Below are 26100 nucleotides of genomic sequence, written 5' to 3'. Positions count from 1 at the left end.
GACCGTCCCCAGGGCGGAACGCAGAGGAGACTGTGGCGGCAGCGCAGGAGGGAGGCCTCATCCCCGCCACACTGCTCTGTACCCCCAGCAGGCCGCCTACCGAACCACGGGCCAGCCTGGCGGGTCAGCACGCCCCCCAGTCCTGGCCAGGCAGGGAGAAGGTGCCCCTGGGACCACAGAGGGACAGGAGGAGGGAGGGGCGGCTGTCCCCAGGCCTGTGTGGGGACCCTGGCTCTGCCCGCGCCGTGGAACCCCAGGGGCCATGCAGGCCTCTAGCAGGTCTGGCCAGTGGGGTGCAGCCAGCACCCTGCTGAGAGCTGCACCCGCCAAGGGTGCCCACGTGCCCGCCACAGCCTGTGTGTCAGCGCCCAGAGGGCACCCGGCTCCCCCTGCAGTGACCGGCCCGTGACCAGCCAGCTGGCAGCTCCGCCCAGGCCATGCGCAGGGCTGTCTCCTGCTCGCAGGGTCTGTCGTGGCTTCCTGGTTCCCTGACTCCATGACTGGGGCACAGGCACCAGGCCACAGCCGGCCCGAGGCCACCAAGCCAGGTGCCGCTGGCCAACTGGCAAGATGGGGCTCGCGGCCTTTTTCCCTCAAATGCGACCTGGCGTTTCCTCAAAACCTTGACAGCTCTTTGTGGCTAAGTGGCTTTAAACTGCTTTCTTTTTCAATCCTCACCCAGGACCTGTCCTCACTGCTTCTTAAGGAGAGAAGGAGAGAGAGAGAGACGGTGATGAGGAGGCGGCGCCACCTGGCTGCCTCCCGCTCCCGCCTGGGCCTGAACGCGACCCCGCCACCTTCCAGCAGCCGCCGACACTGTGACCCAGTGCGCCGTCCGGGCCGGGGCAACTTGAAACCACTTTGTAGAGCTTTTTCTCGTTATGGTTAGTAGGGTATTGATGCAAAGCACCTCCCTGCCCATCCCCAGGAATGCTTCCAAGACGCCCTCGTCCGCCACGTGGAACTGGGCACGCTGGAGGCCCCTCCCGCAGGTCACAGCCGCCTCGGCCGCCAGCTGACCCAGCCCGCAGCCAGGCCAGGCTCTCCACAGGGAGACCCCTGCTGCCCCGAGTCCAGACACAAAGGAGCAGCACCCAGAGGACAGGGGCCAAAACGTTTAAGTTATTAAGTCAAATATACAGAGTGATTCATTTAATATGTACATATTTACAAAAATGCACTTTCACGAGGGGGGCCGGGGCCAGCAGGTGGGCAGTGGCCTGGTGCCCACGGCAAATGTTGTCAGGTGCGAGGGAGAGTCTGTGTGAAGGCACTTGTCACGAGCTCCAGTGCTGCCACCGTCCCCGGGAGCAGAGCAGTCAGGAAGGGCACTTCAGAAGCACAGCTGACGGATGCTGGGAGCGTGTTCCGGGCAGCAGCGGGTGAGGCCGGCGGACAGGAGGGGCTGCCCACGGCCTCGGGCCACACCAACCACCGCGGGCTCCGCCGGCCACCCCAGGTGCCACCAGCAGCCACGGGCTACACTGTCGGCCACGGGTGGTCCCACAACAGCCTCGGGTGGTCCCATCAACAGCCACGGGCCACACTGTCAGCCACGGGTCCCATCTACACCGTGGGCCACGGGTCCCACCAGCTCTTTGGCCTGGAGCCACTGAGAACCCCAAGTGAGGAATAAAGGGAAGATTCTGTAAACAGGGCGCCACCTCTGGGCTCAGGCAGTTCCGTGAGAACACAGCAATGCCTCTCCCGCCACGCAGCGGGTGCCACGCACGGAAACGATACAAAAATAGCAACTGCCCGAAGATACGCTCTTGCCTTCCGCCTGACAATCATCAAATAATTTACACAAGGTTAAAGAAACGTAGAAAATAAACATTCGTTTTTGGTTTTTGGTTTTTCTACACAAAATAAAGAAACTATGCACACAGCCTCGGCCTCCTATTGTCAGCGGTGGGGCTGCACCCAGCCAGGGGTCCGGGTGCCGGCCCAGACGGCGGCGCGGCCCTAGTCCTGGCCAGCGCGGGGGGCCTCGTTGACGCTCCTCACTGCGAGGTTGTCCACTTTGGGGCCCGAGGCCCAGCGGGCTGGCCTCCCCGGCGAGCACCTGGGCTCTTTGGTGAGTTTGTGCGGGAGGAACTTCCCCACCTCCAGGGAGTCCTCCTCGCTGCGGCTCGGCTCCTCGTCCTCCTCGTCCTCCCCGCCGCCCCCGTGGCCCGTGGGCCCCGGCAGGGCCTCGCCCGCCCGGCGCGGTGGAGGCGTGAAGCTCTTGCACTGGTACAGCACGTCCTTGTGGCTGCCCGGCCGCTCGATGGGGTTGCGGATGGGGTTGAGGGGGGCCCACTGGTTGTTGGCGCTCTCCTCCCGCGGCAGCCGGCTCCTCTCCCGCTCTTTCCTCCGCTTGCGGGTCCACCACACGCAGACGGCCACGCAGACCACGCACAGCACACTGAACATGCTGCAGAGCACGGGCACCAGCACGCCTGTGGGCGGCAGGGTGTCCCGCTCACGCGTGGCCTGGCCCGGGCTCGGCGCCCCCTGCCCCCCGCCCACCCACCCCGCTCACCTGCGGAGGAGCCGCCCACGACGACCGTCTCCACCTTGACCTCGGTGATGGCCAGCAGGAGTGAGCTGTTCCCCCGCTGCGTGATGGCCGCCACGATGGCATGAGCTGCGCTCTGGATCAGGCCGCTGTCCGGCAGGTCCCAGGCTGGGCTGAAGGACTGTGGCAGAGGGTGGCACTGAGGGCCGCCCGCCCACCCACCCCCTCCGGAGCCTGCACCCGTCCCCCCGGTGGAGCCAGGACAGAGCCAGTGGTAGGCCTCTTGCCCAGCAGCAGGAACAGATGTGGGGCCTGCCAGGCCCCTGAGCAGGGCTGCACTGGACAAGGGATGTGGCCACTGGGCAGAGCAGGGGGCCACTGCCACCGACGAGGCCATCGACAGTGCTTCACTGCCCGCAACCCCACCCGCCCCGCCTGGCTGTGCAGGCCCCTGGCCTCTGTCACCCCTGTCACCACCCGCGCCTCGGCCTCAGCCCCATGACCCCTAGTCGAGGTCCCAGAGGATGACCCCTGACCCCACAACCTCCACCCTCAGGCCACGTTCCCAGGGCCTCCTCATGCCCCGGGCCCCTGGCAGTGGTTTTTTCCCTCTGGGTGCAGCCTTTGTACCCCGACTGCTGCAGCCCCAGGGCCTCCCAGGGGTCCAGGGACGCCAGCCCACAGTCCTTCTACGGCTTCGGACACCCGACCGGAGAACGGGAGCAGTCTGAGTCCAGGCCCAGTCTGTGCCCACCCCCAGCCAGCACCTGCCTGGCCTGCTGGCCGGACTCCCGATCCCACAGGCCCTCCACACCCCTGGGCCTCTGCCCACCTGAGCCAGAGCCTTCACTTCAGCAGGCAGGACAGGGACCCCCCACACCCTGGTCCATGCCCCCGAGAAGCTGACTCCACTGTGGGGGGTTTCCACCTCCCTGGGCCCCAGGCCACTCCCCAGCCCCTCCCGTGCTCTTGGGCCCGCGCACGTGCCCCCCGCCCCGGCCCCTATGATCTCTGCCTCACCCCAGCTGCTGGCCCAGTGCCGGCCCGATCTCTGGCTTGGCCGATGCGCATTGTCCTGTTGACTCCTGGTCTTGGCTCCACTGCCCCTCCTCCCACCCTAGGCAGGCAGGCTGGCCGGGCTCCACCAGCCATGGGCGAAGGCACCCAGCCCGCCCCACGTGGACACAGTGGCCCAACTCCCAGGCCTGCGTCCCTCTGTCTCCTCAAGCACCTGGGGACAGGCCTGCCTAGACTCTGTGCTCCCAGCCCCTCCCAAAAGCACATTCAGAGCAGGACCCCAAGAGTGCTGCCCCCCTGCTCCCCAGCACTCACCATGGCCACCTCCACAGCGCTGGCCTCCAAGGACGGCCGGTCACAAAGCAGCACGAGCAGGCGGTCCCGGGCCACCGCCCTCGTGGCTGGCAGGGCACGAATCCCCGAGCAGATGGCGCCCACGGTGGTGCCCTGGGCAGAGGTGGGCAGCGCGTGAGCAGGCCCATACCCCACAGTCCACCTGGGGACATGGAGTGGGGATGCAGGGCGGCCACCACCACCTGCGGCGGCAGCAGCAGCACAGGCAGGCCCGAGGGGGCGGGGCCTCACACACCGAGCCCCTCCCCCGCCTGCCCCGGGCGCTGGGTGGCTTAGGCGGCTGGTGGCCACCGTCAGTCAGGCCCCTGGGAGAATGAACCAACAGGCACCCTGGCCGGGCCCGCCCCTCCTGGCCTCCCTGCGGCCTCCACGGGCCACACGGGGCTTCCACTCGTCAGACCCCACAGGGCTGGGCTCCCTGAGCAGCCATGGAACCGACCTCGGCCTTTCCAATGGCACAGGGGCGGGGCCATGGCCCAAGTGGAGGGCAGCTGGAAGCAGTCCCTGATGTCCAGGTGGCCATCAGGAGAGGCTGGGAGCACCTGGCACTGGGGAAGCTTACCTGGGGCACCTGGTCGCGGTTGAAGCGCAGCGTGAGGCGTGCACAGTTGTCGTCCAGGTGGCTGGAGCCCGGCAGGCAGGGCGTGCTGGGCAGCAGGGGCTCCTCGGGGCCGCACTCCCCCCAGGCCGCGCAGGGGGGCTGCAGGCACTGCCCCGGGGCCTTCTCCCTGCACTGCTGTCCCGGGGGGCACTGCGCACTCAGGGTATCCGGCCGACTGACCAGTAGGCAGGGCTTCCGCCCGCACCACACCTGGCCGGGCACGCACGCGGGGAGGCAGAGGGGGTCAGGGTCAGCAAGTCTCAGGACCACGTGACCCCATGGCCCAGGCTCCTAGGCTGTACCTAAGTGCCAGAAAGGGCTCCCACCGGAAGGGGGGCAGTGGGAGGCGGGGGGCGGACAGCACACAGGCCTCGGCTTCTGGAGCCTGCGCAGGGGGAAGCCTCAGTCTCCCCGACTGCACAAGGACGGGGGCCTGGTTGTGCCGGGGGGCCTTCTTTCCTGGGTGTCCAGCAGAGGTGAGTGGACTTGGCTCATCCCACCCCTTGGCCCCGGCAGCAGCTCCCAGTTCTCACAAGGTGGGTGCCAGGGTCATGGATAAAAGACGGGGCCCCTGTGGGCCAGGGGCACCAGGACGTCAGACCCAGGCAGGGTAGGGGGCCCCAGGCACCTTGCTGCAGTCCCGGTGGCCATCCAGGCAGCGGCAGCTGTTACAGTCCTCCACCCAGGAGCTCCCGTGTGGGAAGGGCACGCCCCGCGACCAGCAGGGCCTCCCGAACATGACCACTGTGGGGACAGCAGAGGGGTCAGCCATGGGACTGCACCCTGGAGGCCAGGTCTGGCCCTGCTAGTGCCTGGCACAGGCCCCACCTACCCTCCTGGCAGCGCGGGCCGGCCCGGCCGGGCGGACAGCTGCAGCGGTAGCCGTTGATCTCGTCCACACACGTGGCCCCGTACGCGCAGGGATTGGACTGGCACTCGTCGATGTCTGAGGGGGAGGGGCAGGCTCAGGGGGCAGCAAGGGCCGTGCCCCCGCGCAGGGCCTGGGCAACCGCCCAGAGCAAGCGGCAGAGCCCCATGCAGGTCAGGGCGGGTATCCCAGGTGAGCAGGGGTCTCCCTTTGCCCCATGGAGCCTCTGAGCCAGGCCTGGCACTGCCACTGGCCTGAGGCTCTGTGGGCACCAGCCCCATCCTCTTCCACTTGCTTCTGGGTGAGGGTAGGCAGGGTCTGGGGGCAGACCCCTCACCCCACTGTGGTCTATTCTCTCATCAGGCAGCTTCAGATGCCGGGGTGGGGCAAGCAAAGTGGCGCTGCTGGCCGGGCATGGACAGGCGGGGAAACCAAGGCTGGGAGCAAAGCGGGGGTGGCTGTGTCCACACTGGACTCTGGTGACCATGACCCCAGGCCTGGGTTGGGCCCCACAGCCCCACCCACCCAGCCGCCCCAAGCGCCTCACTGATGCGGCAGTCGGGACCCGCGAATCCGGCCGCACACTCGCAGCGGAACCAGTTGACGCCATCAACACAGGCGCCACCATTGTAGCTGCAGAGAAAGGACAGGTGTCGGGGGTCCCCCAGGGCAGGACAAGCTCCCCAGGGTGGCCGGCCCCCCCAGCTGCCACTCACCAAGGCAGAGGATTGCAATCGTTGGTATCTGTGTTGGAGAAAGGAGAAGGGCCGGTCAGCACAGCCTCTGACACCCAGCCCCGCCTTGCCATGTGCCCCGTGTGGGTTCCCCCGGACATGCCACCCACGTGGCCACGCTGGGAGGCTGGGGGGAGGGCGGGGTGGGGAGGAGGAGATGGCCCTGGGCAGTCACAGAAGGCCGAGTCCTGGAGGCGGACGGTGGGGGCTGCGAGGTCTGGCCGCAGGGTGAGCGGTCGGCAGGAGGTGGATGGGGCCTGGGATGGGCTACAGAGCTGGGAGGGGTGGGGGCAGCATAGCAGGTCTTAGAGGGTAACTGCTTTGGTGGACAGGCAGCGTGGACACATCCACAGGGAGGGGCAGGTCAGGCAGGCCTGGGGAGCCCCGCCCACAGCATCCCGCCCCCCCCTCTGCCCCCCCCCCCCCGCGCTCACTGTGTGTGCAGGTCTGGCCCTCCCAGCCCTCCCTGCAGATGCAGGAGAAGGAGTCGCCGCTGCCCACGCAGGTGCCCCCGTTCATGCAGGGGTTGGGTAGGCAGCTGTTGTTCTTGGCTGTAAGAGGCACAGAGGGGGAAGAGGGCCTGTCTGTCTGGTGCTAGACAGACCGGTGTCCCCGCCATGCCCTGGCCCAGCCAGGGGCAGCGCACCAGACCAGGGGTGGGCATGGCCAAGTTCTGAAGGCCCCAGGGCCTCCTCACCCGTGTTGCAGGTGCTGCCCTTCCAGCCAGGGGGACAGGCGCAGCGGAAGGTGTCGCCGCTGTCGTAGCAGGTGCCACCATTGCTGCAGGTGTAGGCGTCACACTGGAACTCACCTGCGGGCACAGGCTGCTCAGGGGGTGGCCCCAGTGCCAGGACGGGGCCGCAGAGCAGGGCGGGTGGGCACTCACGTGAGTGGCAGGTCTTGCCCTTCCAGCCGTCCTCACACGCGCAGTAGAAGTCATTGACCAGGTCATAGCAGCGGCCTCGGCTGTGGCAGGGATCGGGAAGGCAGTCGTTGGGATCTGGGGGCGAGGGCGCCGGTCAGCCGGGGTCACCGGCACTCAGGGGGGCTTCTCGGGGGCAGAGTTGCTGGAGCTGGCCCAGAGAGACAGAGAGGGGCGGGGAAGGGCACCGGTGGCCGAGCCAGGGCCAGGCCGGAGGTACTGGGCAAGCCCAGCACTGTGTGGGGTGCCCGGCACCCAGAGGCCGTGTGCCAGGGCGGGGAGCCTGGCGGGCCACTCACTGGTGTCACAGAGCTCTCCCTCCCAGCCGCTGGGGCAGAAGCAGCGGAAGGCGTCCACCTCGTCGATGCACGTGCCCCCGTTGTGGCACGGCTGGCCACGGCAGTCGTCAACATCTGCAGGAGGCTGGCGTGAGCAAGGCCCCAGGCTGCGGGCCCCCACCCGGCCCACGGTCCACGGCCACTCACTCTCATGGCAGTAGGTGCCTGTGAAGCCGCTGTCACAGATGCAGGAGAAGTTGCCGCCAGGCAGGCTGACGCAGCGTCCGTGGGGGCCGCACACGCCGGGGGGCACCACGCCGGCCACCCGGGGTCCGGCCTCCAGCCCGCAGCTGTCAATCACTGCAGCAAAGGGGAGGGATCAGCCTGGCGAGCCCCTCTTCTGCAGGCCCCGCCCCACCTCCACAGGCCCCGTCCCCACCTCTGCAGGCCCCTCCAGGGCAGGGATCCCTGGGCACGGAGCAGTTCTTGCCGCCCATGTTCTCGGGGCAGGCGCAGTAGTAGTCACCCTCCAGGTTGTAGCAGCGGGCGCCATTCCAGCAGGGGCTCGGCTCACAGAGGTCGATGTCCACCTGTGCGGTGGGGGTACTGTGAGGACCCGGCCACCACTGGCAGACTGGCCAGGCGTCCTGTCTACTCAAGGAGTCCCGTGGGCCCCAAACACCAGGCCTCCATAGCCAGGGCCTGGAGGACGTCCCACCGGGACTATCCAGGCTGCTCGGCTGGAAGGAAACACCTGTGGGCCTCTGGGCCGCTCAGTCCACCGCCGCTTCCTCTGCCCGCCAGGCGGCATCCGGCTGTCACCCCTGCTGCTGGCAGGAAGGCAGCACTTCCCACTGCCACTGCTGCCCTGAGCCCAGCCTGCGGGTCCTCCCCAGACACGGCACCGCCAGGCCCCCGGCCCCCGGTGGGACCCTGGCCACGCGCCCCAGGAAGCCTGCAGCCCCGTCCTGCGAGCCCCCGCAGCTGCCTACTCTCCCCTGGGGAGGTCAGGGCTGCTCAGAGGGCAGTGGGCACAGGCCACCTGCCTGGACAGCACCACCCACTCCCGTGCTGGGCCCACGCACGGCCCTCACTCTGGCTGCTGCCGTCACCACACCCTGGGGCCCACAGCTCAGGCCATCGAAGCCACTGGCCGTCCAGTCTCAGGGTGGGTCACACAGGGCTGCTGCCGGGCTTGGCATGACAAGCAGGGACCCCCCCCCTTTTTCAAAAAGACTTTTATTTACTTATTCTTAGAGAGAGGGGAAGGGAAGGAGAAAGAGGGGGAGAGAAACACCCATGTGAGAGGGACACATCAATCAGGGACCAGGCCTGCAACCCAGACATGTGCCCTGACTGGGAATTGAACTCGTGACCCCTCAGTCTGCAGGACGATGCCCACCCACTGAGCCACACAGGTCAGAACATCAGCAGGGACCCCTGGCCCTCCCCCTACACTCTGTGCAGCCAGGCGCCTGGACTTCAGGGCTGCATCTCAGTCCAGGCCACTGCAGGGTCAGCCCCGACTCACCTCACAGAGTGGCCCAGAGAAGCCCTGGGGGCAGTGGCAGCGGAAGCCGCCCACCAGGTCCTCGCAGACGCCGCTGTGGCAGGGGCTGCTGGCACACTCGTCCAGCTGCAGCTCGCAGTGCCGGCCACCAAAGCCCCGCGGGCACGTGCACTGGGAGCCGTTCCCCAGGTCCTGGGGCAAGTGGAAGGACAGATGGACGGTGGGGCTGGGTGAGTGTCCGGCAGCAGCCAGGCAGGCACCCGCAGCCCCATGCCTTTCCCGCGTGTGTGCAGAGGCAGGGCGCCCCTGCAGCTCACCTTGCAGGTGCCCCCGTGCTGGCACTGCCCATGACAGTCGCGGTCTTCTGCAGACAGAGGGTGGGGTCAGGGGCAGGGTCCTGGCGCCGCCCCAGCCCACCCGCCTGCGGCCCGCCACCCGTACTGACTGATGTGGCAGTTGAGGCCCTTCCAGCCCGGGAGGCAATCACAGTAATAGCCACCAATCAGGTTTTTGCAAGAGAAAGCGTTAAGGCACGGCTTCCCTTCACACTCATTGGCGTCTGTGGAGGAGACAAGAGGGTGCCGTGGGGCCTGGCCCCACGTGACCCTGTGCCTGGCGCCCGCAGCCCCCGCAGCCCCCGCAGCAGCCGCCGGATGCAGAGCCACAGTGCATGCTCCCACGAGGCCCCCAGCCCTTACCCAGCAGGCAGGTGGCCCCCACCCACTGCTCGGGACAGATGCACTCGAAGCCGTCCACACGGTCCACACAGGTGCCGCCCGCCGCGCACGGGTTGGAGGCGCACTCGTCCACATCTGAAGGAGGACGGGGGGTGTGAGGTGTGGGGGCGGGGCTGGGAGGAGGGCTCACGGGCCGCAGGTCTCCATGTGGAGGACCAGCCACATGCCAGGGTCTCCCCGCCACTCCTCCCCAGGGCCACCAAGCCCACAGACAGGTGCACAGACTTGACAGCTGCCGCCCACCCCCGCCCTCAGGACCCCTCAGGTGCCCAGCTGGAGCTCCTCGCCATGCTCAGCGGCACTCACCCAGGGCGCAGGTGGGCCCGCTCCAGCCTGACGGGCAGTGGCACTCGAAGCCAGAGGGCACCTCATGGCAAGAGCCGCCATTGGCACACGGGTTGGAGGAGCAGGCGTGCTCAGCTGCACAGAACCAGAGACAGCGCTGGCTGGGGTTTTGGCTCAGGCCCCCCACCTTCCCAGTGCGCTCCCCTGGACCCCCAGGGTGGGGGGTAAGGAAATGTCCAGGGTACAAAGGGGCCAGAGGGATGGGGCCCAGCCAGGCCGCTGAGAAGGGCCCACTGCCAGGCCGAGGCCACCGACCTACCCCGCTCACAGTTCTTGCCCGAGTAGCCGACGGGGCAGACACAGTGGTACTGGTTGGGCTCGGCGTTGGTGCAGGTGCCCCCGTTGGTGCAGGGGTGGTGTCTGCCGCAGTAGTTCAGGTCTGGGGGCGGGGGCAGGGGCGGGGCACTCAGGGCCAGGCCTGTTCCTCACGCCCTGCCCACCCCACGGTGGCCGAGCTGCAGGCCGCTACCTTTGTCGCAGAGCAGGCCGCCCCAGTTGGTCTCACAGGTGCACTGCCAGGGCTCCACGCAGCTGCCGTGCACGCAGCCGGGGTACGGGACGCACTCGTCGCAGAACCGGCCCTGCCAGCCGTAGCTGCACCTGCGGGCGGGCGGCCGAGAGGCGTGGGGCTGGTGGGTGGGGGTGCGCCCTGTGGATGCGGTGGTCATGCAGACCACCCCCGGGGCTGGAACCCCCGGCCTTTGAACCAGAGCAAGCCCAGGGCCAGGTGGGGGTCACGGCGGCCAGCCGCCCCCACCACTGCGGACGCACCCAGCCACTGGCCCAGGACAGTGGCCGCAGCTGTCCAGTCACTCCTCCCGGAGCTATTTTGGGACTTGCCCGAGTGGGGCCCCGAGAGCAGGCGCTGGGGAAGGGAAGCCCTGCCGGGACCCTGGGACACAGAGCCCTGGCTTAGGCGCACCAGCGGCTGCCAGGGCCCTGCGGCACCAGGTCCCAGCAGGCCAGTGGGACATCAGGAGGGGCTCCTGGCCTGGCCCCAGCTCTGTGACCTTGGGCCCAGCTTGCAACCTCACCTGAAACTCAAGGGCAATAACAACTCTCTGCCAACAAAGCCCCACCAAGGGTCCATTTCATCGGTGGGGACCCAAGGCCCAAGTCTGCACCAGGAAGAGGCACCTGCTCCCGAGCAAAGAGGCCGTGACCCTGAGGCCGGGTCCCGCCCATGCTGTGGGCCAGCATCCCCTCCGGGAAGTCTTGCAGGGGGAGGGCAGGCAGCCAGCGCAGGACAGGCCACCTGTGCAGCCCCATCCAGGATGTAGCTGCCCCTCCGAGAGCCCAGAGCTCAGCATGACTGGGGACCCCGCTGCCAGGGGAAGGCCCCACTGTCCTGCAGCAGGGACCCCAAGGCTGCCAGGCCCTGACCAGGACCCCAAGGGCCCCTTCTGAGAACTGCAAGGTCCTGGGGGAAGGGCGGGACGTCCAGGCTGCGTCTCTTCCACGCCGGCACCGCCACGTGAATTTATTTTTGTACAAGGAAGGAGCCACGGCCCTTCCTGGGCTGCCCCCGAGCCCCATGGCTGCTGGAGGGGCCAGCGGCCTGTCCCTCAGTGGGCACAGGACGGGGAAGCCGAGGGCGGAGAGAAGGGGCCCTGCCAAGCAGACCCCGTGCACCAAGGGGCCCACGTGCGGGCAGGCGCACACCCTGACCCGAGCCCTCCAGGGGACACGGGAGACCAGGCTTGGGCGGGGCTGTGAAGGGCCGGGGTCCCTAGCTCGGGTCCCGGGGGTGTGCTGTTGGGCTGGGTGGGGCAGACCCCCCGCTTCCCTGGCCCAGGGCTCCAGGAGCCAGGGAGGAGGCGGCAGGAAGGCAGGGCCATCTCCGCAGCAGCATCCGGTGGGGGTGTCCTGCCCTGAAACCTGAGTCCTGAGCTGCCACAGCAGCTGGGCCTCACCCACACAGCGCCGGAGAGGGCGGGTGGGGGCTCACCTACTCCCCCGTACACGGCCGGCCGAAGGGCCTCGTCTTGGGAGTCCGGCCCCTCGGCTTCCTGCAGCCCTGGCCAGCAAGGGGAGGGTGGGGCTGAGACCAGCTTCCCTCCCACCTTGGCCTCCTTCCCTCACTGGTCAGACCCCCAGGGCCACAGCACTGTGGCCGCCAGGGTGAGCCAGGGCGTGCACAGCTGAGACCCAGCCCCACTGGGCTCCCTTCCCGGGCTCACACCCACCCCCGAAGTCAGTGGGCAGGCCCCTCCCCGGACAGACAGACAGCTGGCCTCACACCACCTCTTCCACCCAGAGTTCAGACCTGCCCTGGGCCAAACCCCCCACCGGTGGCCCTCTTGCCCCAGCTGTGTCCCCACCTTGCGGCCCACTGGGTGAGCCTGAAATCCAGCTGTGTGAGGGGCTGGGTGAGGGGAGTCCCAGCCCCTGACCTTCCCTGGGGCCAAAGCTACCACAGGACAAGCAGCAGGGTCACCACCCCTGCCTTCCTGTCCCCCAAACCTTGCCTTGCTGTCCATACTCATTCCTGTGTGACCCTGAGAAGGTCACCTAACGTCTGAAAAAGGAGACCCACCCCCCAGGGAGGCTCTGGGCAGAGGGCGCCCGCTGCCCCTCCCCACGGCTCCTCCTGGTCCCACACCTTCACCGGCAGGAGGCCCAGACCCTTCTGGCCTCCCTCCACCTGCGCCCAGCCCAGGGCTTCAAACACCACCTGCACTCCCCAGGTGCCCCTGGTGCCTTGCGCCAGGACCGTCCCCATAAACCCCTCTGCCTAGAAGACCCCGCCTGGGGCAAGGCAGACACCGCCCCTGCCCACCCCTCTCCTCACTCGTGACAGCTTTACGGTCAGCTCAGCGCAGAGGCTGGAAGGCTTGGGGCCCTCCTTGACCCCCCACCTCCTCTCACCCCATGTCAGATCCTCTCTGGGATCTGAAGGACCCGCCCCCCGCCCCCTGCTGTTCGCCATCACCCTGCAGCAGCCTTCCCACCAGCTCTCCCACAGCAGCTGCCCTGCCTGGTCCTTCCTCCCTCCTCCTCGCCCTGCTCCAAACCCCCAGGGCCCCCTCTTCCCTGTGGGGTCCTGCCCCACACCTGCCGGCCTCTCCCCATGATCCAGGAGCGCGAGCCCTGCTGCTCCTGCGTCCTTGGGCTGCAGATGCGCCATGCTGAGGGGGCACTTGGCCCCCAGGCCTGCGCCCCTCGGAAGGGATCGTCCCAGCCACCCTCCCTGAGGCCCCACACAGCAGCCCTCGCACGGCAGGCCCACCCTGTGCGGTGTGCGTGCACGCGTGTGAATGCGTGTGTGAGCAGAGGGCAGGGGCGGGTGGCACTCACCGGCACTCCCCGGGCACGGCACAGCCCCCGTGGAGCAGGTTGCAGCCCGGTTTGCACACGGCTGCAACAGAAGGGGGGGGACAGCCTGCTGCGGTGGTGGCAACATGGCCGCCCTCGGCCGGCCGGCCAGCCCTCTGGGGGGCGCCCCCGCCCCGCCACCGGGCCGCACCTTGCTGGCACTCCCTGCCCATCCAGCCGTCCATGCAGGCCTTGTTGCCGTACTGGTCGCAGGTGTGGTGGCCGAAGTAGTCGTCGCGGGGCCGGCAGAACTTGTTGCAGGTGGGACTGTAGTAGTTCTCGGCGCAGCGCACGCGGACCTGCAGCTCCAGGTGGGCCACGTGGCCGCTGAAGTGCAGGCTCTTCCAGCGGTCCTCGGGGTTGACCATGCCCGTGTGCGACACCCGCTCGATCAGCAGCGTCTCTGGGGCGGGCGGCAGAGTCAGCCTGGCCGCCCCGCAGGCCCAGGCAGCAGAGCTGGGGCAGCAGGAATGCGGGCCGGGCCACCCCGGTACACTCCTGCGCCTCACCCCAGCGGCAGGCAGCCAGGCCCAGAGGCGGGCTCCCCCGCACCAGCAAGCCTTCCCTCCGTCCCAGCCACCCTGCAGCGGGGCCTCGCCTCAACTCCAGCCACCGCCTGAGGGTGGGGTACTTGAGCCAGCAACCACGGGCACACAGGGACCCGGGAGACCACCCCTGTGCTTCCGGATTTTCCACAACGAAGACTAAGGAATCCCGTGCCCCCCGTGCTCCCTCCGCTGCCCCCGTGGGCCTCTCCCAGCAGGGCACTGTGCCCCACAGAGCCTGTCCTTGTGTGGTTCCCACTGCCCCTCCTCCCGGGACCACTCCAGACCTGAGCAGCCTGTCCCCCCCGCCCCCGGCACAGCCTCCTGGGGCCCACCCTGGCCTTGCTGACCCCGTCCCTTCCCCCTGCAGTGCAGGCCCTGGCTACTCCCCAAACACCGGGGACCACTCTGGCCTCAGGGCCTCTGCAGGAGCTGCCGCTGCCTGTGGGGTGCCTCCCACAGACCCCTGGCGAACCTCTCTGCCCCACACCCACAGGACCCGCAGGCCCCGAGCACAGGCCGCCAGCCCACAGGTGAGTCTCGGAGAGGACCACTGTGCCCTGTGCACCAGGACAGACAGGCAGAGAGAGGCTCCAGGGGTGACCAACTCCCCTGTGCCACCGACAGGGCCGCGAAGAGCACACCCGCAGGGGAGGCACAGGAAGCCCCCGGTGGGGCGGGCACGTGCGGCTCTGCAGGTCTCGGCGCAGCAGGGAAGGGACGCCGTGCACAGGACCCTCGGGGAGAAGAAGGTTTCCTGGAGTGTGGGCCCCTGTCCCGAAGGGGCCCCGAGGGAGCCCACCGGCAGCGGCCCGCCTGCCCCCCGCAGGCCGGCGGGGCTGACTCACCATCAGGGCTGGTGTGGTTGTCCCAGTCCCAGGCCTCCACGATGAGGGTGAAGGAACGCTGTGGATGCAGGGGGCTGTCAGGGCCCCGTGCGAACAGGGGCCAGCCTGCCACAGCCCAGCCCTGCCACTCTGCCCCCGGGGCTGTCAGGGCTCCCCACCCACCGAAAGCTCCCTCCTGGCTGTGCCCTCCACACCCCCACCCCTCACTCAGACGAACAGCCTCTGGACACACCTCAGCAGACCCCCAGACCACCCACTGGCAGGAAGGAGGCTGCCCCCCTGGTCAGCCAGGCTCAGTGGGGCTTAGCCCCTGGCTCCCACAGCCAGCAGCCCACACCTGCGGGGCTGAGTGCCCCAGGCAGAGTGGCCGGGGGAGCTGGGTGCTGCACTAGCCACGGGTAGGGTCCCTGTGGCCTGGGGCCACAGGGTGCCTAGTGGGAGCCTTGCTCAAGAGGAGCGTGAGGTCTTGCAGCAAGCCCACCCCAGAGGGACAACAGTGTGGCCCCCCAGCTGCCCCCTGCCGGGCGCGCAGAGACAGCAGGGTGCAGAACATGCCCACAAGGCCCCCGACGGGCCCTGGCTCTGGTGCTGCCCCGTCAGGACTCGGCAGGGGCCGCCTGAATAGCACACAAACCCACCTCACTCGGACACTAAGAAAAGGGGCAGCAAGGGACCCCCTGGTGCACCCTCAGCCGTGGTCACCACGCCCCGCTCCCAGGACCATGGGAACCCAGGCCATGTGGTGGGGAACTGGCCCTGAGAAACCGCAGGGCTCACACCGTCCATCAGTGCAGCCCCCCAGGAGTTGCGAGCCTTGGCCTCCCTGCCCAGGACCCTCTGTGGCTCCCCCGTCCACAACACAGCAGAGCTGAGCACCCTCCACCAGGGCCTGGCTTCACCCAGGCTGGGGCCCCAGGAGACCCTGTGTGCAAAGGCCAGACTCCGGCCTGTCCTCATGGACCTCATCTCCCAGCCCCTGCAGCCTGGCTGTGCTGGGGAACCACACAGGTCACCACCAAGTCCCCCTTGCCGACTGCTGTTCCCACTCCCCACTGGCAGCCTCCTGCTGACGCACAGGCCCAAGCCCGCCAGTCCCCCTGGACCCACCCGAGTGCCCGCCCCACCTGGCTCCACTCCCCACCCGTGAGCTGGCTGCCACAGCCAACCATACCCACTGCCTCTGGGCACCCCCCATCTGGCCCGGGGGGACCCTCTCCTCCTCCTACAAGATGCCTGCTTTCCTGTGGCCTCCCCTCTCGTCCACACTGCTGCCCCCCACTCCAAGCCCAGCACCGCCTCTGAGACACCCAGGTGACGGCCACCACCTCACGCCCACAGCCACCACCTGAGGGCCTGTACTTACCCAGGAGCATGGGCTGGAACCGGGGTCAACCCTTTCCCATCTAGAACCCCTCCTCCCCTGGGTGGCCACCAGGCCCTCAGTCCCACTTCTTGAATCTCCCCCCACCTGTCACTGCCACCACCAGGCCTCGCCCAGCATCCACGGGAGCCCCCCGGACCCCGGACTCCGCCCGCATCTCCCCGCGCGCTGCTCCCGGGCTCCTCCCAGCCACCCCAGCCACCCCAGCACGCCCACGCCGCCCCCAGACTTGACACACGCAGCACCCTCCCTCGGCCCAGACTGCCACCCTCGGGCCAGCCTTCCCCTGGCCACCCAGACCCCAGCTCCGGCCCGGCCTCGGCTGCTCTGTCCCTTCCTTCCCTGGTCACCCGCTCAACTCGTCACTCCCGCCTGGAGTCTGCGGCAGGCTCGGCTCCGCACTCCCACCACCGCCTCGGCCCTGGAGGGCAGAGGGCCAGTGGGGCTCCGGGGCAGGGAGCAGAGTGCTGTTCTACAGGGGCCAGGGCTCACAAGGGGCCCGCTGGGGCTGAGGCCGCTCGGCGGGGCTGACAGCGGGGACCCGGACCGGGCACCAGTCACACTGTTGAGGGCGCAACGGCAGAACCAACTGTGGTGCCAACACTGAGAGCAGTAAGTGGCCGCCAGGGGGTCTGAGTGAAGTCTGCGACCCCCAGGAGGAGTGGGCAGTGAGGCTAGCAGAGGCGGGAGCAGCGGGCCGACCAGGTGGGCCCGTGACCACCACCGCAAGCCCGCCCACCCACCCCACAGGGCTGCTGGCTGTCCCCCGGCGCCTGGGCGCCGACAAGCACGGAGCTCCTTCTGGCTCCCAGGAAACCCCACGCCACCCGCTCAGGTAGGGTTACCGCCACCTTGGCGGAGCCCTGGGCTCCGGTTACCTGTTCCCGCAGGGACGTGCGCCCGCCCGCCCGCCCACAAGGGCCCCACCGCCCGCCAGCTGGGCTCCCTACACCTGTATGGCAGGAAGTCATCCAGAGCGAACCTGAGCCTCCCTCAGCGCGGCGCCACCGCCACTCCTCCCGGCTGGCCTCCAGGACTCAGTTTCCCCTCTGCAACAGCAGCCTGCCATCCCTGCCTCAGGGGCCGCAGGTGGACCCGGCTGCCGACCCCACGGCCCAGCACGGCAGGAGGGCTGATGGGCCTGGGCTGGGCCTCAAAGGGGTCCTGCCATTCCAGCGCTGGGGTGGAACAGGTTCCCTCCCGAGCAGGCAGAGGGACCCTGGTCCCTGGGAGGCCCACCAGCCAGCTGACCTCAGTCCCTGGAGGTCTGGCCACAATACATCCTGCGGGCAAGCCTGCCCTGATCCGGCCCCATGCTGCGCGGCAGAGACCCCTCCCCCACCTAACCGCCAGACAGCCTCCTCCCCAACCCTGACCCCTGAGGTCAGGTCCAAACCCTTCATCTGACCCTAAGACAGGGGTGACCAGGCAGCAGCCCAAAGACAGAGGAATGGCCAAGGACCACATGTACCACACCCCACAGTTCTGGACACCCCACAACCCAGTGTGACACTCCACAGGCCAGGGCCCCCCATGCCAGGAAGACCCTGCACAGCCCCAAGCCCGCAGCCCCAAGCCCACCGCCCGGGGCTCAGCCTCCAGCCCGGCCTCCTCCCTGCGCAGACCCCAGGGCATCAGCCCTCCGGCCCCCCACAGAGTGCAGCTCCGTGTCTGTGGTGCCAGGAGCTCTGAGCACAGATACATTTCCTGAAACCCGAGCTTCGGAGAGGCCCGGGCCTCTGCGGCCATTGTCACCAGAGGGAGTGGGGAGGGGCCGCCTCCCCACAAGGCCCTGGGCCCCTGGGCAATGGCAAGAGGCTTGGGCCACAGGCCCACCCCACTCGGGAACCCAGACACCCACACCCCACACCATACTGGCCAGGTCCTTGCCAGGGAGGGCCCCACCCTCGGGTCCCTGCTGTGAAGAGGGCTCCCAGCACCTCATCAGCTGGATCTGGGGAGTCGGCTGTGGCAAAGCCCAGACCGGGCTGATCTATCCTACTCACACCTGGGTTCAGAGGCGGCGGGTCCTCATCGCCCGGTTCTGAGAGTCGGGGATGAGCAGCCCGATCTGCCTCCACCCAGACCCCAAGCAGCCCGACACAGTCCCCAAGACCACAGTCCCTTCCAGGAGCCCCCGCCTAAAACACTGCAGGGACCTCTTTCCTGTCAGCTGCAGCCTGGCCCCCCAGCCCAGCCCCCAAGGCTGAGGGACACAGCCCCAGCCACATCCAAGTCCCCCAGCGGCCCCCCTTCGCTGAGCCCTGTCCAGCAGGACCCCTGGTCCCTGCGGGAAATGTGTAGGAAGGAAGCAGGGGGCCCAGTGGGGGGATGCCCTCAGACCCCAGGAGGGGGTGAGGTGGGGAGGGAGTCAGGGCTCCCCCAGCCCCTGGGGGTGGGACAGAAGCACAGGCAGGGTGATGCTCTCCCTGATGCGGACAGCACTGGTGGCTGGCACAGGACTCGGCTGCTCCTGATGAGGGCTGGGGGCGCTCGCCACTGTTGGGCTGTGATGGTCAGAAGCGGGGACGAAGCCCCGTGCCCACCTCCCACCGGAACCCCCTCTTTGGGACAGCAATCCCACCCCTGTTCACACGTCCTCCTGAGACGCCACAGTCCCCTGGGGACCTCGGCCTTGGGCTGCACAGCCGTGGGGGAGCCAAGCAGGCTGGGAGCAGGGCTGGGGGCCACATGCATGCCGGGCACCATTCCCCGGGGAAAAGCAGCCCCAGTAGCTGCTGTGGCTTCAGGCTGGCTGTGCTGTCAGAAAGGGGGTCAACCCAGGCCCACCTGTGACACACGAGGGGCCCATGCCCACCCTGGTTGTCCCCACGACTCCAGTTTTGCTTGCCACTAGCAACCATGTGCCACCCACACACAAGTAGGAAAGCACAGCCTGCAGCGCCTCCTGCCCCCACCCTCCACCCCGCACTGGGTGCAGCCCCAGCTGCCACACCCTGGGCCTCCATCGCCCAGCTCCTCGGAGCCCACCCCCGTCAGGCCCCTCTAGACACCCCCTGGCCACCTGCCAGGCCCAGAGAGCGCACGTGCACTCTCCCACGCATGTGACCTTCACTTGGTCAGATGGAGGCCGCTCTGGAGCCGAAGGGTGTCCCTGAACCCCTGGAGGCCAGGGAAGAGGCTGGAGGGGCTCCGTGCGGCAGGGTCGGAAGAGCAGGACAGCTCCCGCATCCAGGCCCCCTCCACCCAAGGCCCAGGCCAGGCCCTCCCGGGAGGCTGAGCCCAATGTCAGCCTGGACCTGGGCCCACCCATCTCGTCGGGGTCCTGGGAGAGGCAGGGGTGGGAGGGCCAGGGCTGTGGGTCCAGGGTCACTCAAGGGGCTGGAAGGGCCAAGAGCCCAGACTAGTTCCTGTTCTGCTGCCTCTGCGGCCCCAGGGGTAGGAGGGCCGGCTCCCTGGACTCTTCCTGAAGGCCCGTGTTCACCTCCAGCCCCCCGCTGTTCCCCACTTCAGGGAGCCCCACGGTCCACGCTGGCCCCAAGCAGGAGCCCCCACCACCACCACTGAAGCTCGAGACACCCATGGCTCCCAGGGGTCCCAGGCCCAGGCTCTGCTGTCTGTTAGAGAAGAGACGCCAGTGGACACCCTGGGTTCCAAATAGACCCCAGCCTGGCAGGCAGAGTGGGACCTCCTGCAGGCCGAGGCAGTGTGGCCCCAGAATGGCCGCAGTGCGTGGAAACACCAAGGCACCGGCGTCACTGCGAGCTGCCCACCTGGAGCCTGGCCACACTGACACACAGAGAGGGACAGGCGCTACCCCTGAGCATGCATGACCCACGCCCCGGTCCCTACCTGGGGCCGAGCCACGTGGCCCTGCTTGGGGCGTCAGAGGGAAGGAGCTGCGAGCAGGAAGGAGGGGAAGCTGCCTGGGACCCACAGCCCAGAATCCAAGGGCCCCCAGGGAGGCGAGGGCCTGCCCCACCCTGTCCCACGCCTGGCTGGCCAGTGGGGCTCAAGAACCACGAGGGACCCGCACTGGCCCGCCACATTCCTCTGAGGCCTCCCTGCCCCCACGCCACGGCTGCCAACTCGAGCAGAAAACACATCCTCAGGTAGCGATTCGAAGCCGCCCTGGCGGGAGCCCAAGCACACACGACAGGCTGCGGCCCTGCTCAGACCTGCCTGCCGCGCCGCTGTGGGGGCGAGGGGCGGGCTCATCGGAACTGCCCGGGGCCTCCCAGGCTGCCCCTGCCTCCTCCCACTCAGAAACAGGCTCCCTTCAAGGGCCCTGGGGTCAAGGGAGACCCCAGAAGCCAGCCTGGCTCAAAGGGCACAAGGCCACGGCCAGGGGGGATGTGGGAGCCTCCTTCCCCAGTGGGCGGTCAGGGAGGGGTGAGGATGAGGGTTGGCGTGGAGGGAAGTGCCAGGGCAGGGCTCCCGCAGGCTCGGTCCTGCTGCTCCGACGGTGGCCAGCCCGGCCTCAGGGGCACCAGGTGGCCACATTCTTTCCACCCAGACATCCTGGGTCCGAAGGTGGGGCCCCTCCATCACAGCCTGGCACCCTGTGCCCGGGACTCCCGACTCACCAGCCCTCTGCGTGACCTCGCCCCCCCTAAGCTAGCTGCTCCTGACCCAGCACACAGCAGTCCTGACGCTTCACAGGGTCCTCTGCATTCCTGCCCCACCCAGTCCCAGGACTGCAGCCAGCGCCCCGGCCCCGCGGCGCAGTGGTGCTTCAGAAACAGGCTGCATCAGCCCCTGACCACCAGCGCTCCTTCACGAAGCCCCTGCTCCGCTGCCCAGCCCTCACCCGCCATGCCTGGGGCAGCCCACATCCCTCCCAACATCCCCAGGCCCAGGGCTGCTGACTGACTGCCCAACCCCCAAGTCCCGGCACCAAGGCCCCTGTCTCTTCCTGGAGGTAGGGGGCGAGATGGGGGGGGGGGGCGCTGGACCAGCACCGGGGGCTGCAGTCAACACACCTGCATTAAGCCCTCCCCAGTGCAGTCCCCAGCCCAGCCCCCCCATCCGCACCCCATTCGCGGGCATCCAGGAAACAGTAGGGCGAGCGCAGGCTGGCCGCCGGCCCAGGGCGGCTCCGCCGGGGCCTGCCCCATACCAGCCCCAGCACGCGCAGCGCACATGCCTCTGCGGCCTGCAGGGGCCCAAGGCGCCTCGCAAGGCCTCCCCACCCAGACAGACACGCGCACAACGACGCAGGCACACGCCGCGGGGCGCCGCGCACGCGGGCCGCTGCCACCACCGCCCCCACCGCGACCCCCGCGCGCCCACGTGGCGGGGCGCGAACGGAGCCCCACGGAGCACGCGCCTGGGGTCTGCCCGCCCTGCGGCGCCCCCTGCCGGGCCTGCCCCGTCTGGGCGCGTGCTCTGCACGCAGGGCCCAGGCCGCAGGTGCCAGAGGGTCCGCGGGCAGGGCGGGGGCCTGGACGCGGAGGGAGGGGAGAGCTGGGGCCCAGGGTAAAGGCGCACGTACCGGCCAGGCGAACTGGAAGGGGATGACGACGAGGCCCGGGTCCTGGTCGCCGCCAGCCCGGGCCCGCGCCCGGTCCCCCGCGGCGCCCGCCGGCGGCAGGTAGAAGGAGTTGCCTCCCAGCACGGGCGTGGCACCGTGGCCGTAGCTGCAGGGCCCCGTGGGCGTCACCTTGGCCTGGTACTCCTTAAGGCACACGCGAACGTACGTGTCGCACTCGTCGCGGCCGCAGCCCCCCGCGCGCGTCGTCCGGCCGTCGCCGTCACAGCAGGCGCCGTTCAGCAGCTCCCCGTTCGCGTTCCGCAGCGCGCTCAGCCGCAGCTCGAAATAGCCCATGGGCCGCGCCGCCTAAAAATAAGGCAGAGAGCGCGCGAGGGAGGCGCGGGCCGGGGTCGCGAGCGGGCGCCCCACCCCCACCCATCCGCCAGCCCCCGCTGAGCCCGGGCCCTGGCGCGCGGCCCCGAGGGTTTCCGAACGCAGCGCTCACAGGCGGTGCCGCCCGGCCCCGAGGGACAGCTCTGTGCGCCCCGTCCGCGCCCCCTCGCTCACCTGCACGCAGAGCGCCAGCAACAGCAGCAGCGGCCGGGGAAGGCGCCCCCGGCCCCGCGCCCGCATCTCCGCCTCGACCCCGCTCGCCGCCGCCACCGCCACCGCCACCGCCCCTGCGCGTCCGGCCCGGCCCGGCCTCCCTGCGCCCGAGCGCCCTCCGAGCGCCGGCAGAGGCAGCGGCAGCGGCAGCGGCGGTGGCGGCGGGCGGGGTCGAGGCGGCGCCGCGCGGGTCTGGGCGGTGGCGTGCGCGCAAGAGCTGCGGGCTCAGGCTCGCAGGCGGCTGCGCTCCGACCCGGCTTGGCTCCCTCCTGGCGGCGGCAGCGGCGGCGAGCGGCGGCGGGTCCCGGCCTCAGCTCTGAGCGCCCGCGCTCCCGGCGCCCGCAGCCAACAAGTTCGAGACAAGACTGACAGCTCGCTCGCCCATTCGTCACCCGCGCACCTGCATATGCATGAGAGGGCGGGGCAAAGCTGTGGGGTGGGGCTGGGGAGGGTGCCCCAGCGCCGGGGCTTTAAAGGCGGAGGCCGCCTCCGGCTAGCGTCCGGCCCTTCGCGCGCTTCTCTGGACGCTGGGACCGTGGGGCTCCGGTGACGCTTCAGCCGAGCCCAGCGAGGAGGGACCGGTACCTCAAAGCGGTCTCAGCTCGCCGGAGCCCCGCTGCCGGGTGTCATGAGCCAGGGGGTGGGGCGCCCCCTGAGGTCACTGCTGTGGTCCCCTCCCATCAGTGCGCGGCCGCTGAGCTCCTCGATGTCCCAGAGGAGAGTTGCCGCCTCCAGCACAAATCGGCTCGGCCCCCACGCGGGGCGGGCGCGGCCTGGGACCGAAGCTGGGCCCAACCTACTGCTCGCCTCCTTCCCAGGGGAGGGTCCCCTCCGTGCGGTTCCCACCGCCTTCATGCCGGCCGCAGGGGGCGCTGCTCCCCGCCGGCGCTAGTGGCCTCCCTGCCATACGGCTCGTGGGTCAGGCAGCAAAGCAATGAATGCTCCCAGGAGCAGGCTGTGTCCGGCTCCGCGCTGGCACAGGGTCGCCAGAACACTCTGGAGGAGTGCCCATGCCAGGCAGGGTCCGAGCTTGGGTGAGGGCAGTAAAGGACAGCGGGGAACGCCCAAAAAGACAAGGCGAAATCTACCCAAAGAGTCTCCTCTTGCTGTCCCTATCGCCAGAACCCTCGTCCACTTTGCTGCCCCACGTCCACGGAGTCAGTACCATGAGCTCCTTGTCTCCAAACGTCACCTACCCTTCACGAAGCAGAATCCCTTCCAGGGCTGGGATGGCCTTGGCCACTAGTGATCACATGTTCTACAGGGGTCTTCTGGTCCCACCCCCACAATCACTGGACTGTGTCCTCTCCCTTGGATCCTCCGGCAAATCTGTCCCAGGTCTTTTGGTTGGGCACTGGGGGTGCAGGGCACTGCCTGGAGCTAGTCCCTGCCACAAATAGGGGCGTGGAAGTCTTCCTGGAGGAAGGGAGCTTTGAAGGAGACCGGTTCAGGGCCTGGGGGTGGGAAAAAGGAACTCAGGAAGGAGCACAGGCTCGGCTCTGTGTCTAGAGGACATTCTTGAGGTGCCCCCCTAAGGCCCTGGTGCCCTGGGAGTGAACGCTGCCACCCCCAGTTCCACCGCCCCACCCGCACTGAGCAACCCGCTGGGACACAGGCCTCTAGAGCAACTGGGGGCCCCTGGAGGGGTGGGCCTGGCTCTGCCCATTCCAGGTGCTCATCTCTACCTCTTCAGGCCGGGTGGGGGCAGGGCTCACAGAGATTCCACCAAAGGAGGGCCTGGGGGCTGTGTTCAGAGCAGCCCTTTCTTCCTGCAGGGGCCGGGGGCTCACCCTTTGCTCTGGCCGGGAGTAAGTCCCCAGGTACTCTAGGCCCTGAGTGGAAGAGGAGGCCCCCAGTTCCGAGGGTCTTGAGCTCCATGCCTGCCTTTGCCCACTGCCCCGCTATCCACAGAGACCCTGGGCACCTCTGCCCCTGTCTGCCAAGCAGGGACCAAGGCAAACAGTCCCTGCCCATCCTCAGGGGCTCCCAGTCAAGGGCGGATAGAGAACTTGGACAGATCCTGTACACTGACACACTGCAAGGGTGAGGAAGGCCAGGAACCCAGGGAGGGGCCTTCCAAGACAGAGGCAGACAAGGGTCAGCCAGGTGAGCAGCTGGACAAGCTCGTGCAAAGGCCCTGAGGCTGAGGGAGATGGACCCCAGGGAGGGCCTGTGAGGGACACACAGGGCTGCTGCCGGGGAGGTGAGGGGCAGAGGTGGGTCTGTGGGGAGCACCAGGCTAAGCTGGGCACGCCCCTACACACACCAGTCTTCCTGCTGAGACCAACGGGAAGTCCCAGAAGGCAATGGAGCCAGGGTGGGCTCCACATTGAGCTTACATCTTCACATAGAGCCCTGACTGTGGGGGAGAAGCAGCAGGGCAAGGCCAGCAGGGAGGGGCCAGTGGCTGGGGAGGGCCTGCAGGTGGAGGGGCTGAGGATGGGAATTCCAGGGTAAGCCAGAAAACAGTCCCTCCCCATGTGCCTCTCCCTCACCCACCTAGGGAGGGAAGGTGGTCCTAGGCTGGGAGCTGGCAGAAGCTGCTGCGCTTCTCTGCTGGGGGGTGTCTGGCTGGGAGGCAGCAGGACAGGCACTCCCTGCATCCCGAGATTCAGGCTGAGTCAGGAGACGCAGCCTCCCTGGAGCCTGACCAGCCCTGGGCACATGGAGCCCTTGCCTGCCCTGCAAAACCAAAGAGACAGGGGCCTGGTCCCTCCCCCTCCCTGCAAATCCTTGGGGAGCGGAACCAGGGTCCCCACAGCAGGGGCAGCTAGCTGAGTGTCAGGACAGAACTGGAGGCAGCAGACTGCTGCTGTCTGTGGGGCAGGCTCCCTGGCCTGGGTGTCGCCCTGCAGGCACAGGGCCCTCCTGTTCACTGTCCCCTTCCCTGCGGCCTCCTGGGAGCCACATCCCAGAACCTACTGGTGCTCAGGAGGTGCTCAAGTCAGAAAGGTGGCCTCTTCGGGGGGGGGGGGCCCTGGAGACAGGGACCCCCACTCTGGGTGCCCCCAGCAGGGATTTCTGCAGCTTTGGGCCAGAAGCCTGGAGATCCAGTGGGGTCAGGGCTCATGCCTCCACCATTGCCAGGCCAGGCTGCTCTGCCACTTCCAGGAGGGTCCCCCGTGTTGTTCTGGGGTATGCTGAGCCACAGCTCCCCTCAGACCCCAGTTCTATGGGCCTCTTGCCTGGGAACTCTCGAGTTGGACTCCCAGTCCCAGGGCCCTGGGGCCAGCTCTGTAAGTGGGTGCTCAGCTGGCGCTGCGCACAGCAGAGTGGGCTGGGGCCATGCAGCCTGGCAGGGGGTGGTGGCTTTGGGACCAGGCTAGGGCGCAGGCTGCTGGGGCTTTGGTCAGAGGTGGCTCGGCTTAGGAGTGAGCTGTGCTTCCGTCTCATTCTGTGGTGCTAAATATAGCGGCCAGGGAGGGGAGTTTCCGGTTACAGCCCCCACCCCCCACCCGCAGTGCCGGGAAATCGATGCCAGTTCCATTAGGCTCGGCAGCAGTGCCTGCTGACCTGCCCTGGGGCAGCAAGAGTCAGGGGGCTGGACTGCAGCCTGTCCTCAACCCCTGCCACACCGGCAGAGCCCAGCACAGGGGCCACAGCAGAGAGCCCATGGGTCCGGCCATACACACCTCCAAGACAGTGTGGCCGGCAGCCCAGGGGGCCAGTGAGCACTGGGGGTGGGTGTGCGAGTCCAGGCTGCCTGGGAAGCCAGTGGGTGGGGCAGCCCTGGGCTGGGCGGAGCTCTGGCTCTGGGGCAACTCCCAGAAGAGGGGGGCTCTGGCCCCCCACCGCACCCCCCCAGGCCAGCCCCTTGCACACAACACGTGCCCAAAGGCCCCTCCCCAGACGCACGGTGCTCACCTGGCTGGGCTCCTGGGAGGCCCCACTTGGGACACAGCGGGCATTTGCATACAGGTGATGCTGCTTGGGTGGGTCAATTGGGCACAGCCTCCTCAGGATGCCCCAAACGCCAGGCCCAGGAGCTGTGCCCCTCTGGCTGGGCTCAGCCACTGGCACTGCCCGGGCCCGGGGAAGCAAGGGACCTGGGTGCCCTTCCACGCGTGCTCACAAAAGCATCTGCCTGCCTGCCTGCCTGGGGTCA

At 68.6% G+C, this 26100-nt stretch overlaps 1 protein-coding gene across 5 annotated transcripts; it reads right to left on the bottom strand.

The window, feature by feature from the left end:
• Positions 1–1100: 1100 nt before the first annotated feature.
• Positions 1101–25927, bottom strand: JAG2 (jagged canonical Notch ligand 2). Of its 5 annotated transcripts, XM_053666136.1 has the most exons (29): positions 25860–25927; positions 24495–24677; positions 23192–23449; positions 21957–22395; positions 21411–21755; positions 14575–14632; positions 13333–13584; positions 13164–13224; positions 10336–10466; positions 10126–10245; positions 9828–9941; positions 9483–9596; positions 9230–9343; positions 9102–9148; positions 8806–8976; positions 7714–7864; positions 7482–7634; positions 7296–7409; positions 6961–7074; positions 6772–6885; positions 6509–6625; positions 6057–6084; positions 5888–5973; positions 5305–5418; positions 5101–5216; positions 4434–4682; positions 3833–3964; positions 2525–2681; positions 1101–2441 (listed from the first exon to the last, which is right to left on the bottom strand). In XM_053666136.1, the coding sequence occupies exons 4-29, from the start codon at positions 22020–22022 to the stop codon at positions 1966–1968; spliced, it is 3714 nt and encodes a 1237-aa protein (XP_053522111.1). In that variant the 5' UTR covers positions 22023–22395; positions 23192–23449; positions 24495–24677; positions 25860–25927; the 3' UTR covers positions 1101–1965. The 5 variants fall into 5 exon arrangements, with proteins under 5 accessions (XP_053522111.1, XP_036987920.2, XP_036987921.2 ...); XM_037132025.2 differs by lacking the exon at positions 25860–25927 and having other exon boundaries at positions 24495–24727; XM_037132026.2 differs by lacking the exons at positions 9230–9343; positions 25860–25927 and having other exon boundaries at positions 24495–24727.
• Positions 25928–26100: the final 173 nt, after the last annotated feature.

Source organism: Artibeus jamaicensis, unplaced genomic scaffold (assembly GCF_021234435.1).
Source record: "Artibeus jamaicensis isolate MK-2021 breed Jamaican fruit bat unplaced genomic scaffold, CSHL_Jam_final contig_444, whole genome shotgun sequence".
Classification (NCBI taxonomy): Eukaryota; Metazoa; Chordata; class Mammalia; order Chiroptera; family Phyllostomidae; genus Artibeus; species Artibeus jamaicensis.
The sequence above is the reverse complement of the archived record's forward strand: the minus strand, read 5'-3'. Positions and strand labels throughout refer to the sequence as shown.